This window comes from Camelina sativa, chromosome 1 (assembly GCF_030686135.1).
Source record: "Camelina sativa cultivar CO46 ecotype springtype chromosome 1, ASM3068613v1".
Lineage (NCBI taxonomy): Eukaryota > Viridiplantae > Streptophyta > Magnoliopsida > Brassicales > Brassicaceae > Camelina > Camelina sativa.
Genome location: NC_141880.1, coordinates 3,849,352 through 3,863,309, shown reverse-complemented (window position 1 = coordinate 3,863,309; position 13,958 = coordinate 3,849,352). Strand labels below are relative to the sequence as shown.

The window sequence follows — 13,958 nt, the reverse complement described above, 5'->3', positions numbered from 1 at the left end:
TCATATAATCGAAGAATTTCAATATACTGATCGGTTCAAAAGCATACACAACAGAAAGATATTTAGTTTGACAATCTTGTAAATAAATATTAAAATATATGTTAGATAATACGATCAAAATTGAGTGTATATGATGAAAGCAGACTAGATACAAATTTGCATGTTTAAAATGTAAGAGTTCCTATATCATTTGGCCCAACCTAAAGATATTTATGCAGCTTACAAGATATTCGTGTACCCAACAGCACATGTAACTTTTGTTTTCTTCTTCTATATACTCTTTTGGAAATAATTGAACTAAGAATATATGTACTTTTTTAGTTTTTTATCTAGCTAGAGTGGTTGATTTCACTTGGTTACATTATAATTACTTTGGTTATGTGTTAAACAAATCCAAATGTAAATTGATACTGCACGTTTGTTAATAAATAACTTACGTTTTATAGACTTATTTAAAGACAATGACTACTTCTAAATCTGAAACTCTATAAAAGGAAATTTCAACTTTGAGGAAGTTCAATGATTTCAATCATTAGGTCTTGAAAAAATGTATCCCAAGATTCAAGTGTCTGACGAGGTTAAAATTCCAAATATTTGATGCTGCTTGGATATTTTATTAATTATAATCCGAATAATATATACTTTTGAAACTATAATCTTATCAATATTTAGAAACTGATGATGTGTTGTCCACGGATAACATAAATTTAAAAGTAGTCATTGTAAAAGAAACAAAATTATGAACATTTCTTTTAAAATTACTTGATAAAACTGTAAATAACAAAGTAAAAAAGTATTATCTCCAATTCTCCTAATTAATTGTAATCACTTTTAACTTCAGAAGCGATGAGTTCTTCTGTGTCATGTGTTGAGAAGTAAAAACCAATGCTTAAACCGGTGGCTTGATTAGCAGAGTTACAAAGGTCGGTGGCATGATGTTCGAAATGGTGAGATCAACAGGAAATACAGTCTCGTTAAGTCAACAATTTATGGTATCTTATGGAGAGATTTTGATACAAATCTACTGTAAAAATCTTGTCTAAGTTGTGGCCCGAGTCGCACTTCTGGACCAAATAACTTTATAACCCATCAATCCCAACCGAAACTGGAAGGCATGGCAGCAGAGTAAGAGCGAAGAAGACACTCAAGGACTTTGTAGGTTCTTGAGATCTTCTTCTTTAGCATACCAAGCTGGTATGATCTTGGAAAGGTGGGGGTAAAGATCTTTGTAAGAGTTTCTTATAGTTCCTTCCGCGACTCCAGTTGCCACCGATATATCTGCAAATTCAAAATGTCAGATAGTTTGTGCGATATTATCTTGATTCAATTCACAAAGTGTAAATGAATGGAACAGACCTCGGAGAGGCTTCTTCTCATCAGAGAGCTGTGTTATGATGTATATTACCGCGGCTGCAATCGATATGGGACTCCTCCTGCAACAGGTTAAAAGCTCCTGTGTGAATGAATGGCTGTAAACCGATACATCCAGAAAACGTACGCGATAAGACAACAATGGATATGGTGTAACCTTATATCAAATTCCTCCGACTTCTGCACAGATTCTTGAGCCGCTTTCACGGTTTGGTTGGTCATACCAAGATTGGAGCAAAAACGTCTCTGGAAATATACCCGGCAGACTTGATGAAAACCGTGGATACGTGAACCAAGAAGCACTAATTTAAAGAGAACTGACCATAAAATCTCCGGCATGTATAGTACCCATTTCAACGGATTGTCCAGTTTCCAGCCCCAACTGTTTGACTATGTATTCTTTTGCACGACCAATCTCCTTCTTACTAGCTCCATTGGCAACAGAGCATATTTCTACATAATATCAGCAAGGGTTAAGAAAAAGGCAAATGGTGAGATAAAAAGACTCCTAAAAAAACTGTTTTTGTACCCTTGACAGTTCGTGGCTTGTCTTCTTGCCGGCAAGCAATGTATAAACAGGCAGCCAAAAGAGCATCCTGATTTCTTCCTCTGCTTGACTTTTGATCCTCTACCCTTTTATAAATCTCATTGGCTCGATCCTTCAATAGAAGAGCAAAAACGACCAAAATAAAACAACGGAATAAGGATAGAAACTCTAAAAACATTGGCAAGCTACATTCCAAGAAACATCAGCGACTTTCAAAACAGAATGCATTTCAAGCAGAAGCCTTTAGATTAGTATAAGAGACAAAAAGAGTACCTTGATGGTTGCCACAAGGCCCAACCTGGAGAAAACCCAAGGTTTTTATCAGATTAGTAATTTTGTCAATCAACCTAACTTACAGTGACAAAACACCTCACAATAACATTTCAGAACGTATTGAACCAAATCAAGTTTTTTTTGCTTCATTTTCCTAAAAGCTAAAAGAAGATAGTTTCTATTTTTAGTTACATACATTTACAGTACTTAATTAACTCACTATAAGGATTCATCTAGATCGAGCTTCTCAATACTGAATTTTCAAAATTACTGACCACAAGCAAAAATCATCGAATTCAACTGTTGAAATTAAGAAGCTTCCAGAATCTAAAACCCTAAAAAATTTCGAGAAAAAACCCTACCTATCAGCCATAGTGGCGATCGTCTTAAACGCAACAATTAGGCCACGATCAGGATTAGACCCACGATTCTGCCATCGACCGAGAGAAGAAGAGAGGAAATCGCCAGAGGAACCATTAGGTTTAGAAATGACAGTAGTGAGACCACCATCAGCTAAAAGAGGATTCGTCGGACCACCGACACGAACAGGATCATTATCACCTGACTCATTAGCGAAGGTACGCCACTCCGAAGTTTCATCGATTGAGTGAGATTCGAGCACGAGTCCACACTCGGAACAAACTGTATCTCCGGCGGAATGGTCAAACACAACCTCCGTGTGCCTCTTACAGTCCGAACAAAACGCGTCACTCATCGATTCTCTGCTCAGAACAAAAAAAACCCTAAAACCCCTTTTTAGTAATTGGACTGTAATTACGAAAGATTGCCACTTTCGTCTTCTTCTTCTTCGTCGCGCCTTGAGCTTTTCTTTTTTTTACTTTACTTCTTCAACGATTTGTTTTCTTCTCTTTCTCTCCCGAGAATATTTTAGAAAATGCGATGTTACCGAACTCAGAAATATATCAACCGTCCACGTGTCTAGTATCGATCCAACGGCATATATGACAACACAGACCAACTATAAGAAGATAACAGGCTTTAGAACAAACCCGGCCCAACATTTTGAAGCCCTAAATTGTTTTTTGGTCTGCCACGCCCACCACTCCCTAAATGATTTTTTTTTTTTTTTTTTGCATTATGTCCATGCACATATCTTGTCAGTTGTCACACAGATACACATGGCACATGACACACCAAACACAGTACAACATACAACTTTTATAATATATTCCCGATATCGAATACGAAAATATGAACATAACACATAACCAGGCAAATAGGGCTCGGTGGTAACCCGTTCGGGTTCGGATATTATCCATTTGGGTTTGGGTAAACGGGTTTAGAAAAATAAAACTCGTTAGGTATTTTTAAATATATGGGTTCGGTTCAGTTTGAGTACTATCGGGTTCAGGTCGGTTTGGTTACAAATTTTAGAATTCGATAAATACCTGAACTATCGGGTACCCGAAAATATAATTAAAATTAATTAAATTTAAATATATTTTTTTTAATTTTGACTTATGTGACACAATATTTTAGATATTTTGATTATTTTTGATATTTAGGTATAAAAATAAATGAAATAATCATAATTTTGGAGTAATTGCATTACATTAATGATAAATATTATAAATATGCTTATATATTCGGGTTTTATAGGTACCCAAATGGGTATCGAGTATTATCCGATCCTAACTCGAACCCACGAGTATTAGAAAATAGAACCTAATAGAGTTTTATAGTTAAACGTGTACCCAACCCAAACCCGGTTTTCGGGTCGGGTTCCCAATTGGGTATTTAGATATGGTTTTTATGTTCAGACCTAGAGACAAAAATACCAATTAATACACATATGTAAACCTTCTATTTAGGATGGGATAATCCGAATTGAAATGCATTGATTAATATATATGCTCTCACAATCGCAAGGTTATTATTATATACTAATACTATGATTTGACTTTTATGAACTTTCTTAAACTAATCCTAAGAATTCAAGTTTTGTTTTCTTGCGAAATCTGCAATATAAAAGTAATAATTATGTGCTATTTAATTAATCGAATTTATATATACACAGCAACTCAAAATTGACGTATGAACTAACCACATGTAAGCAAATGATTATGACAAGTGTGTAATATGTATTAAACTTGTGCACTATTTTGATTTTGGTCGACATACCCATGCCCATGAGAGGATCTCTATAAAGTTGTTTTGTTTCGTAGACTATAAATAAAATTCAACAACGAAAACATATAGTTTAAGAAAATTTCAAATTTCCGATCATCTGAATGCATTACTACGTACTCATGAATCATGATCGTCTTAAAGTGGATCATATGGATAAATTCACAATTCCCGATAAAGCTAAGTCGCGGTCTCCAATGATCATCATCTTTGCGTACTTCTATTGCAGTTCTCATCGAATCACCAATTATAAAAACATTTCGTAATTATTTGCTTCAATATAATCTAAAACTTACACGAGGCGATAATTTAATTAGGGGCAAAAACTTTGGTAAGATATTGGCATCACCATGCATATTCTATACACATACGTATTGTTATTTGACAGAATATATTTATAACTTTTTTAATCAAAGCCTCTTTGCTATTTTTCTTCGTATCAATGGAGTTTAGATCTTTAATTATATATGATGACCTATACATCTTTTCGAACTTGGTCGTCTCTAAAGTGGGTCGTAATACTTTATATCGACGTTTAGAAATTTCTACATAACTTAAACTATACATGAATTTATATTATACGTTAGTAGATAATATCTATACTATGTTAAAAAGATTAATTGAGTATCATGTTCTTATTTGTTTTTTTCATTAATCTCATATAATCTAGAATTTTGCCCCCCCCCCCAAAAAAAAACCCTATAATTTTCGTTCACCAACTTTTTCTTCATGAAACTTTTATTTCATTATTTTTTTCGCCCACCAGCTGTTTTTTTTTCCGTTTGAATAAAAATCCTTGGATATTTGTAAGTTTTAATTCTTATAGAAAACTCCTTGGAATATGACATGTTGTATGTATTTGACCGTTAAGAACGCCTCCATTGGGCTATTTGATCGTTTCTTCCTTTGTCCAATAATTTGGAATTCTTTATTCTTATTTAGTCATCCCTATGAGTAGATTGGTCTCATCAGTTATTTGAATCTATAATTTATAATAATCCATATAAACAAATTTTATGTTTCGATGGCCTTGTGCTATGACAACTTATATTTGTTTGGAAGTTTTTGAGTTTCAACCATAAACTAGTCTTGGGTCATGCAGTCTTTATTTTATTCCCAGTTCAACCTAAAAAAAAGATTGTTAGTCTAAATTAAAAGATCACAATTAGCTGGACCTCAGATAATAAGACTCCAGCACGCCAGAAAGAAAACATTGAATTATGAATCAATAAGTGGCCAAATTACTTGATTTAACTTCAAAAAGAACTGTTTCACTTTTCATGCTGATTTAGACATAAATTCCATTTAAGGAAGTTGAATATGTCACTGATAGGATGATTTCCAACTAAAACGAGTATATATTTATATTGTATTAATAATAAGTATTTATTAGTATTACCAAACATGATTTAAGGAAAAGGAATCTTGTGATGCAAGCGACATATATAAGCCTAAAGATGAATGATGGGTTTGGCCAAAGTCCCTTTCTCGTTCTCCCACACGTCTCCTCATTCCATTCTCAAAGACATCGCAAAGAATTAGTAGTATGTTCCTCTCCTCTGCTCCTATACAATACCAAGAAACGAGTCTCTCTCTCTCTCTCTCTCTCTCCTCTACTTTTCTCTTTCTCTCTTCCAAAGAATAGAATAGTAGGCTAACGTCTCCCTCTCTCTCTCTCTCTCTAAATATATACTCTGATCAAACCTTACAACAGTACCCAGAAAACGTCTCTCTCTCTCTCTCTCTCTCTCTCTGTTTCTCTGGTCTACTCGATCTCTTTTTCTCTCCTCTTACGTATTCAAGGAGATAGATAGACAAGTTCTGTTTACAAAGACTTCACTATATCCCTTGCATACGTCTCTCTTTCTCTGTGTTCTTCACTTGAATAACAAGTGAATGATGAGGCAGAATATGAATAAAGTAGCACAGATCAAAGTAGACGAATCTACAAAGCTGTTTCCTTATGTCTTCGGGTTGAAAAGTTCTTGTGGGAATTGCTCGAAGAGATGGAAGCCTAAGCTTATCTATCTTCTTCTCTTCTCTCTTATCTCAAGCTGCTTCGTCTTTGCCCCTCAGCTCCTCTATTTCCCTTACCCCTCTTCTCTGTTTCTCATCGGTACGGTTCTTTTATCTTATACTACAAGTAAATCAATTCTATCTTTTTTTTTTTGTTATTGTCCTAAACTTTTTTCACTTCGTATGTTTTTGCAGATTCTTCAATCATAGAGATTGAAAATCGTGTTTCCGAAACCGATATAGAGTCGCCTAAGACGTCACAAAACGGTTAGTACCAAATCCTCTGTTTCTTACTGTTCTTGAAACATCGAGCAAGAGATTCTCATTATTTTTTCTGTTGTAATTAATGCAGACGAGAGCATATCTTGTGACAGAAACGGGTATCGTTCAGACATCTGTTTCATGAAAGGCGATATCAGAACACACTCTCCTTCCTCCATCTTTCTCTACACCTCGAATGATCTCACCGACCACGTCTTGCAAGAAACAATCAAACCATACACCAGAAAGTGGGAAACTAGTATAATGGACACCATTGGTGAGCTGAAACTTATGACAAAAGATGTGAAGGTTTCTGGCGACAAGCATAAATGCGAAGTGAACCATGACGTACCCGCCCTGCTATTCTCTACCGGAGGGTATACCGGAAACCTCTATCATGAGTTCAACGACGGGCTTATTCCTTTGTATATAACATCTAAACGTTTCAACAAAAAGGTTGTCTTTGTGATTGCTGACTATCACAGGTGGTGGGAGATGAAGTATGGAGATGTTCTCTCTCAGCTCTCTGATTATCCTCTTATTGATTTCAACAAAGACAAGAGAACTCACTGCTTCAAGGAAGCTATTGTTGGTCTTAGAATCCATGGTGAGTTAACCGTCGATCCTTCTCAGATGCAAGATGCTACAACAACCATCAATGAGTTCAGAAATGTACTTGATCGAGCCTATAGACCTCGAATCAACAGACTGGACAGGCAAGAGGAGCAACGGTTCCATGCGAGAGTAGCAAAGAGAAGAAAGGCTCATAGGCCAAAACTTGCATTGTTTTCAAGAACCGGGTCTCGAGGTATAACAAACGAGGCTCTGATGGTCAAAATGGCTCAGAGGATTGGGTTTGAAGTCGAGGTTTTGAGACCTGACAGAACAACGGAGCTGGCAAAGATTTACAGAGCGGTTAACTCAAGCAATGTCATGGTTGGGGTACATGGAGCAGCCATGACTCATTTTCTGTTCATGAAACCTGGAGGTGTCTTTATTCAAATCATTCCATTGGGAACAGATTGGGCAGCAGAGACATATTATGGAGAACCGGCAAAGAAGCTCGGTCTAGACTACATTGGTTATAAGATTCTTTCAAGAGAAAGCTCATTGTATGGAAAATATGATAAAAATGATCCAATTCTAAGAGACCCAAACAGCATCACTCGGAAAGGGTGGCAATTCACAAAGGGGATATACCTGAACGACCAGAAAGTGATGTTAGATCTCCATAGATTCAAGAAGGTTTTGGTTGATGTGTATGCAAAATCGATTAGCTGACCTGAAATAGATTTCCATTTTTTGTTGTTGTTGTTGTTGCTGTATAGTCTGCACAAACTACAGAAAGTACAGAGTTCTTGTAAAGATTTTAATGAAACCGTGACATAAATGAATTCAATGTTTCTGAGACACTAACAACGAAACTGTGAAGAATGGCTTAAACAAGAGCCCTCTATGTTACACAGTCAGAGCCTCTAAAGTTGAGTTCTTATTTACTCAGGAAGAAGATCTAAAATTTTCATCCTATTGCATGGAAACTGAAGTGTAGATGGTGAAAAGACTTTCAACGAGATACTATGCTTCGAGTCAAAGCAAGAGAACGTGTTATTCTTTAATAGCTTCTTACGCCCACTTCTTCCCTATCTTTGATGCTGAACGCATAGGTGGAGGTGTCTTGGCATTTCTTGTACCAGTTACACCTTTTGTACTAGTTACACCTACAAAAGAAAATTCTTAGTTATTGATTTTGTTCAGATGAAAAGGCGTAAAGAGACGCATGAACTTATGTTAAGATCTTTCTTACCAATCTCAATTGGGTTTCCTCCTATTGAGGACCTACGCGATCTTTCTTGTCCTGGTGGCATTACACCTGTGAGTGACTGCCGTCGCATAGTCTTAGCATTGCTTGTGTCCGGGGACTTTATATGGCTAAAATGATTTGCAACTCCAAGTGGTGACGGTGGATCCAAAGGAATGTTCTCTTTTCTGTTGTAACATAAAGGTTTTTCAGTAAACAGGTAAAAATGCCAAAGTATTATCAAGCAGATTGGAATAACCGGTCTTATTCATACCTCTTCTCTGAACCATTGATCAGCTTTCCGATTGTCCTCAGGGACTTCCGTATATGTGAACCTTTTCCATTTGTCCTCGAATCCACAGAAATCATCTGTATGTCGTTTCTGGAAGCTCCTTTAACAGGTGTCTGCAGTAGCTGGAGTTGCGGAATGCTTGTTCTGCCATCTACTTTCACTGCTCGGTTTTGATAAGCGCTTACAGGACTCCGTGGATTCTTGAGATGTTGCACTTCCGTAATGGGATATACTTTACTGTTTTCTTCGTCTTTACAGGAATTTGGACCCTCAAAACTCAATATTTGTGCACGACGGGAAGCTAATGGTGACTTTATAGCTTTCCTGTCTTCAAGGTTTGCCTTTGTGTTGCTACAGTTTTCGATGCTTAATCTTCTGAGACGTGGAGGAGTTCTCTCTGTTGTTGCAATCGGCCCGCTGAAAGGAGATTTTATCTCCTTTGCTCCATTGTTGGAAGCATTATTCCATTGTTCGGTACCCAACGCCTTCTTCAGGTTTTCAATCTGAAAGAAGAACAAAGCGTTTGTTGGCTCACTAAATGTAAAATAAACTAGAAACGAATTTTGTTACTGTTTAGCTTCCAAACAAGACTTAGTCTCTACAAACCTGCTCCTTGAGATGCATAACCTCTCTAGTCTCTTTGTGTGCACGAGCAGCTCCAAGTTCGACTGTTGAAACTCTTTGTGCGAATTTCAAAGTACTGATTGTTTCCCCAAAGGAGTCTTCCTCAGGACTCAAGTGAGCAAACATTAATGTTTTGGCTTGTCCTCCTGAAATGAAGTCATGACAAAAATTCAGTAATTATTTTTTGTTCACTAACCAGGGAAGGAAAGATTCTTGGCTTAGATATTAGTACCTAATGAGTCTTGAAGTAGAAGAGTCAGCTTGCTGTTTCGGTATGGGATGTGAGAGTTCTTCTGAGCCAATGCAGAAATAACATCTCCAAGACAAGAAAGAGATTTGTTGATATACTGTGCTTCCTTGAGTCTGTCTCCAGTTACCTCTGATTTATCTACTCTCTCGCTGCCTGCAAGATCCACAAGATGCAAGCAACTTCGGAGGGTTCCCCCAGATGTGTCTTTCCCACGTACGTGCACCATAAAAATACTACAAGAACGAAATTAATTTTAGATCACAAAGCAGTAATTCCATAATTCTGGAAGTGTAGTTTTGAGTTTAGTACCTGTGAGACCGACTACTTCGATTGTTCATGGACGTGGAACTAACTGCACGATTCACTTCACCAGCCTCCATCAGCTGAAGGACATCCTTGGTAGATTTTACAGAATGCATTGTAGCATCTGGAAGACTCAAGCCATCATCCTCACTGGAACAAGTTCGAATATCTAATGTGCACATATAGTCAAGAAGAACACTAGGCCGATTCATGTGAAATAGATAAAGCAGGAAATTGTTAAAATTGAAGTTTCAGCAGCCATGAAAGGATATCTGGTACATGAGGAGTTTTCCGCTAGAAGATCTCGGACTTGCTCATTGTAAATCTCGACCATTTGGACGTATATCTCATATGTCATCATATCCTTTCTTTTATCACATATCAGAAAGAGATCACTGAGAGCCAGATAGTTTATTCCCATTTCAGTAGCTGATCTGCCTGGAGGACCACTCTGCATAAAAAAAAGAACAAAATGATAAGTAACTAAATATGTAGAAAGGCAAGAAGATGCTCTAGTCTTTAGAAAAATTCTCACCATTGTGTATGTCTTCCCTGATCCCGTTTGGCCATAAGCGAAAATACAAACATTGTAACCATCCATCACTGATCTGATTAATGGTTGTGTTTCTCTGAATACATCATCTGTCCACATGAATTTAAAAGTGTCAAAGATATCTTACCAAAACAAAGAAGTGTGAGGCTTAACACAAGCTTATAAGCCTCTTGAGACATTGCAAAATTACCTTGAGTTGCTGTTGGACCAAATACTTGATTAAACTGAAACGTTTTTCTTGCATCTCTATAAGGCTTCGATGGATCCAAAACAAATAAAGAGCCATCTTTTCCTATATAGTCTATTACTCCGTTCATTTCACTATTGAAGATTGGTCTAACTCTGCAGTACACCCTTATATTTCCTGCAGATTCAAGACATGGCATTACGACTTCCATTAGAAGAGGGAAACTTGGGTAAATTACTTTCTACCTTTAAGATCTTGCACCATGTTATATAGTTTTCGGTTCTCTTCCACCACTTTGTAATATCCTTGAGCTGCTGATGACATCTCTTGCATCTGATTCCCTGTGCATTGAAACAGTAAATTGAATTTGAAACTAGCTATGGAAATAGGCGTTGATAGAAATGAAATTAAAATGACACAGTAAATTGAATTTGAAACTAGAATGTAATTAAAATGAAATGTTGACAGTTTGCTCCTGAGGTGATAGAAATGAAATCTCAGAAAACAAGCTAACCTAGTTCCATAAAATCTTTTTGCAAATGAACCTGAAATTCCTTAAAATCCTGCTTCGTTTTTGTGAACAAGGTCTTGAGAACCTAAACAAGAGAAGCATACCTGGATTAGGAAAGAAAGTAGTGCATAGAATTTCTGATCAATTTGTAAAATATAAATCATATCTTGGATAAGAAATAAGAAACTAAAGTCAAGATGACGAGTAGTAGAACTTCATTAAGACAGATTAAATGCAAACGTACCGCAAGCTCCTTTTCTTGTGTTTTTAGTAAACGCTTATGGTTGCAATTTGTCTTTTGTAGGAGACTGCTGCTGGACTGAACAAAATATAACCAACAATCTGTTAGTGTAAACTAAGACATGGACTCTTTTAAACAGTTGTGGAGTAAAGAGAGGTGTCTATGAAAGAGCAGCGCAAACTAGAAAGGTAAAAAATAGAGAAAAAATATAATACTAGTCACTCGTGGATGCATAACAAGAACATTAGTCAAATTTGGAAGTAAAAAAGACATGGAAGGGCTGATGAACAGGAGATATATAAAGTTCCTGTTCAGGTGCCAACATCAAAATGCAGTTCGAAGGTAAGATTTGCGTGTCACATGTAAAGAGAAAAAGCAAAAAAACATACTTGGTCTTCTTCATGGACATGTAACTCCTCCAGAGGCATGGATTTTGAGTCAGATGGTTTCAGGGTACCTTCGCTAAGTAAATTCTTGAATACTGACTGAAGCTGTACATAAAGACATCATTACTGTCAGACAAATTCATCAAAACAGTACTGAAGTATAATACTTGCTTAATACGAACAGATCATCACTAGGCAAATGGATTTTGTCTGTTCTAATTTACCTCTGGGAATCTTGAGATGATTTTCTCGAAGTTTGCTCTAGAATTCTGCAATTCAAAGAATGAAAGCAATTTAACCAAGTTGATCTGACTGTTACAGTAGAAATACTTAAGCAAATGGTACAGAACATTTCAACTTACCCCAGTGCCATTCTCCAGTGAAATAAGATTCTCATCAATGTTTTCCTTGGAACTGAAAATGTGATCGGCAAACAACTTGGCTATCTCTACAAGTATCCAATCCAAATGCAGTAAGATTGGTGTTAAAAGCAAATTACATTTACCACAAGGCAACTAAAAGGATATAGAGTATCCTCAACATAAGAAGAAGAATGGATCAAACCTTTGAGTTGATCAGATTCACCATCAGTGCAACCGTTTCTCTCACGAGCCGAGGACATGTCCAAATGCCGAGAAGCACATACAGGCTGCTGAATCTTAGTCGCAGAGAGTTGAAACGTGGGCGTTTTGACGTGCCTGTATGACCCATTACCATTGCTCGTTACCTTGCACTCATGGTATGCCTTAAGTCCTAAAACGCAATCCACAACCTTGGTCACTGATCCAGACTCTAGATTAACCTGTGTGAAACATTACACCCCTTCATATATTCAGCTCTTCTTCATAAAGCTTATAAACAGAATCAAAACCATTATAATAATAATAATAATAATAATAAGAAACATTTTTCTCAAAATGTGTTACCTTTTCGAGATCAGAAGCTTCAAATCCAGGAAGCCTCAAGTGTTGTAAAGCCACAAGAAAATTGCGAACATTCTCGAAATATTGATAAGCCGGTGGAAGTTGGTACTCTCCGTTCAAATACGAGTAGCTCTCCACAACCTTTTAATTCAATAAAATGTTAGAAACTTAAAATTGGAATCTGAGGAACTCGAGACAAACCAAAAAACAAATTGAATCAACCAAACCTTAGAAACGGCTCCTGGGTGAATCTTGTTGATAGCATTGCAAAGAACCATACCATTTCTCAAGCAAGAAATGAACTCCTTCTCCGATGGCTGACTCGGGATACCGAGTTGACCCACTACAGATTGAAGCCATTGCACGGCTTGAAATCTCCTCGCCGCTGCAAACAAAGAAAAAACACAAATCAGAAACATAACTTTTTTCCGATCTTGTTTATCGAATCAAAAACAGAGAAATTATAAACCTGCTTCTTCGGCTCTTCTTGAAGCCAGATGAAATTCGTGCAACCCACTTGTCATTAGACTGAAGAAATTAAAAAAAAAAAAAAAGAAATTTGATTAAAATCGATCGTGTCAAAATCAATGCACATCTGAATCTCAGCCAAGGAAACAAAATCGAAGTTACCAATTTTAGACTCTGTTTCTTTCCTTCTGGGCAGACAGATCAATCAAACCCTAGAAAAAAAAAAAAGCAAAGAAAATTGAAGAGAGTATAGTCTCGTCTTCTTCCTTCTTTGAATCGCTCGCTGCTTGAGAATGTTTTCTTTATAATGCTCCAAACCTTTGTGTCATTCGTTTTCTTTGTTTGTTTTCTGGTTCGGGTATTTAGGCTCGGATCCAAACCTGAACGGAAAAAAAAAATGTTGTAACGTTAACTCTTTTACTGTGTTTGAATTCAAATATCTAGTGGACTAATCTCATCCGTCCGATTCGCATGTGCGTTTCAACGGCTTCTGATTTCTCGAAGATGGTAAAGCAAACCCAGTTTTTTTAATTATTTTGTTTAATTTAAATTGGATTCGAAAATTTTGTTAGTTATGCTTATTTTGGGAAATAAAAATATCATCTTTACCTAATCATCACGATTATCATCTAGTTGTTCAATGTTCATACTTCATACCACTTTCTATAAAAAAATCTACATTTGTTAAAAAAGTATTAAATGTTTTTTAGTGGTTCACCAATCTTTTGTACAGATATAGGGATTTATTTCTTATTAAACGTCATTAGAGATATTTTTTTCCAAAAATGTAACGTTTTTTTTTTTTT

The 13,958-nt window shown here is 36.4% G+C and overlaps 3 protein-coding genes across 3 annotated transcripts; 1 reads left to right on the top strand and 2 right to left on the bottom strand.

The window, feature by feature from the left end:
• Window positions 1-886: 886 nt before the first annotated feature.
• On the bottom strand, window positions 887-3,111 carry LOC104761424 (transcription initiation factor IIB-2). The gene is made up of 7 exons (XM_010484538.2): window positions 2,554-3,111; window positions 2,192-2,216; window positions 1,901-2,030; window positions 1,694-1,824; window positions 1,529-1,617; window positions 1,357-1,433; window positions 887-1,278 (listed from the first exon to the last, which is right to left on the bottom strand). The coding sequence occupies exons 1-7, from the start codon at window positions 2,904-2,906 to the stop codon at window positions 1,145-1,147; spliced, it is 939 nt and encodes a 312-aa protein (XP_010482840.1). The 5' UTR covers window positions 2,907-3,111; the 3' UTR covers window positions 887-1,144.
• A 2,669-nt stretch (window positions 3,112-5,780) lies between these two features.
• On the top strand, window positions 5,781-8,028 carry LOC104761191 (xylan glycosyltransferase MUCI21). Its single transcript, XM_010484263.3, has 3 exons — window positions 5,781-6,455; window positions 6,551-6,622; window positions 6,708-8,028. The coding sequence occupies exons 1-3, from the start codon at window positions 6,236-6,238 to the stop codon at window positions 7,895-7,897; spliced, it is 1,482 nt and encodes a 493-aa protein (XP_010482565.1). The 5' UTR covers window positions 5,781-6,235; the 3' UTR covers window positions 7,898-8,028.
• On the bottom strand, window positions 7,975-13,532 carry LOC104761335 (kinesin-like protein KIN-14L). Its single transcript, XM_010484443.3, has 20 exons — window positions 13,315-13,532; window positions 13,154-13,212; window positions 12,912-13,069; window positions 12,688-12,825; window positions 12,326-12,563; window positions 12,124-12,209; window positions 11,986-12,030; window positions 11,765-11,866; window positions 11,379-11,453; window positions 11,138-11,219; window positions 10,869-10,964; window positions 10,627-10,800; window positions 10,419-10,525; window positions 10,156-10,334; window positions 9,890-10,057; window positions 9,563-9,813; window positions 9,313-9,476; window positions 8,689-9,209; window positions 8,421-8,602; window positions 7,975-8,334 (listed from the first exon to the last, which is right to left on the bottom strand). The coding sequence occupies exons 2-20, from the start codon at window positions 13,206-13,208 to the stop codon at window positions 8,240-8,242; spliced, it is 2,916 nt and encodes a 971-aa protein (XP_010482745.2). The 5' UTR covers window positions 13,209-13,212; window positions 13,315-13,532; the 3' UTR covers window positions 7,975-8,239.
• Between the last annotated feature and the right edge of the window lie 426 nt (window positions 13,533-13,958).

What these genes read in the sequence shown, in the direction of transcription:
- LOC104761424 (XM_010484538.2), bottom strand. Translation starts at nt 2,906, where the DNA reads ATGAGTGACGCGTTTTGTTCGGACTGTAAGAGGCACACGGAGGTTGTG. An exon ending in ATCGCCACTATGGCTGATAG is followed by an intron (nt 2,217 to 2,553) that starts GTAGGGTTTTTT and finishes GGTTTTCTCCAG; the next exon opens with GTTGGGCCTTGTGGCAACCA. An exon ending in CAAGCCACGAACTGTCAAGG is followed by an intron (nt 1,825 to 1,900) that starts GTACAAAAACAG and finishes GATATTATGTAG; the next exon opens with AAATATGCTCTGTTGCCAAT.
- LOC104761191 (XM_010484263.3), top strand. Translation starts at nt 6,236, where the DNA reads ATGATGAGGCAGAATATGAATAAAGTAGCACAGATCAAAGTAGACGAA. An exon ending in CTCTTCTCTGTTTCTCATCG is followed by an intron (nt 6,456 to 6,550) that starts GTACGGTTCTTT and finishes ATGTTTTTGCAG; the next exon opens with ATTCTTCAATCATAGAGATT. An exon ending in GCCTAAGACGTCACAAAACG is followed by an intron (nt 6,623 to 6,707) that starts GTTAGTACCAAA and finishes TAATTAATGCAG; the next exon opens with ACGAGAGCATATCTTGTGAC.
- LOC104761335 (XM_010484443.3), bottom strand. Translation starts at nt 13,208, where the DNA reads ATGACAAGTGGGTTGCACGAATTTCATCTGGCTTCAAGAAGAGCCGAA. An exon ending in ACCCAGGAGCCGTTTCTAAG is followed by an intron (nt 12,826 to 12,911) that starts GTTTGGTTGATT and finishes TTGAATTAAAAG; the next exon opens with GTTGTGGAGAGCTACTCGTA. An exon ending in AGGAAACCCAATTGAGATTG is followed by an intron (nt 8,335 to 8,420) that starts GTAAGAAAGATC and finishes TTTCTTTTGTAG; the next exon opens with GTGTAACTAGTACAAAAGGT.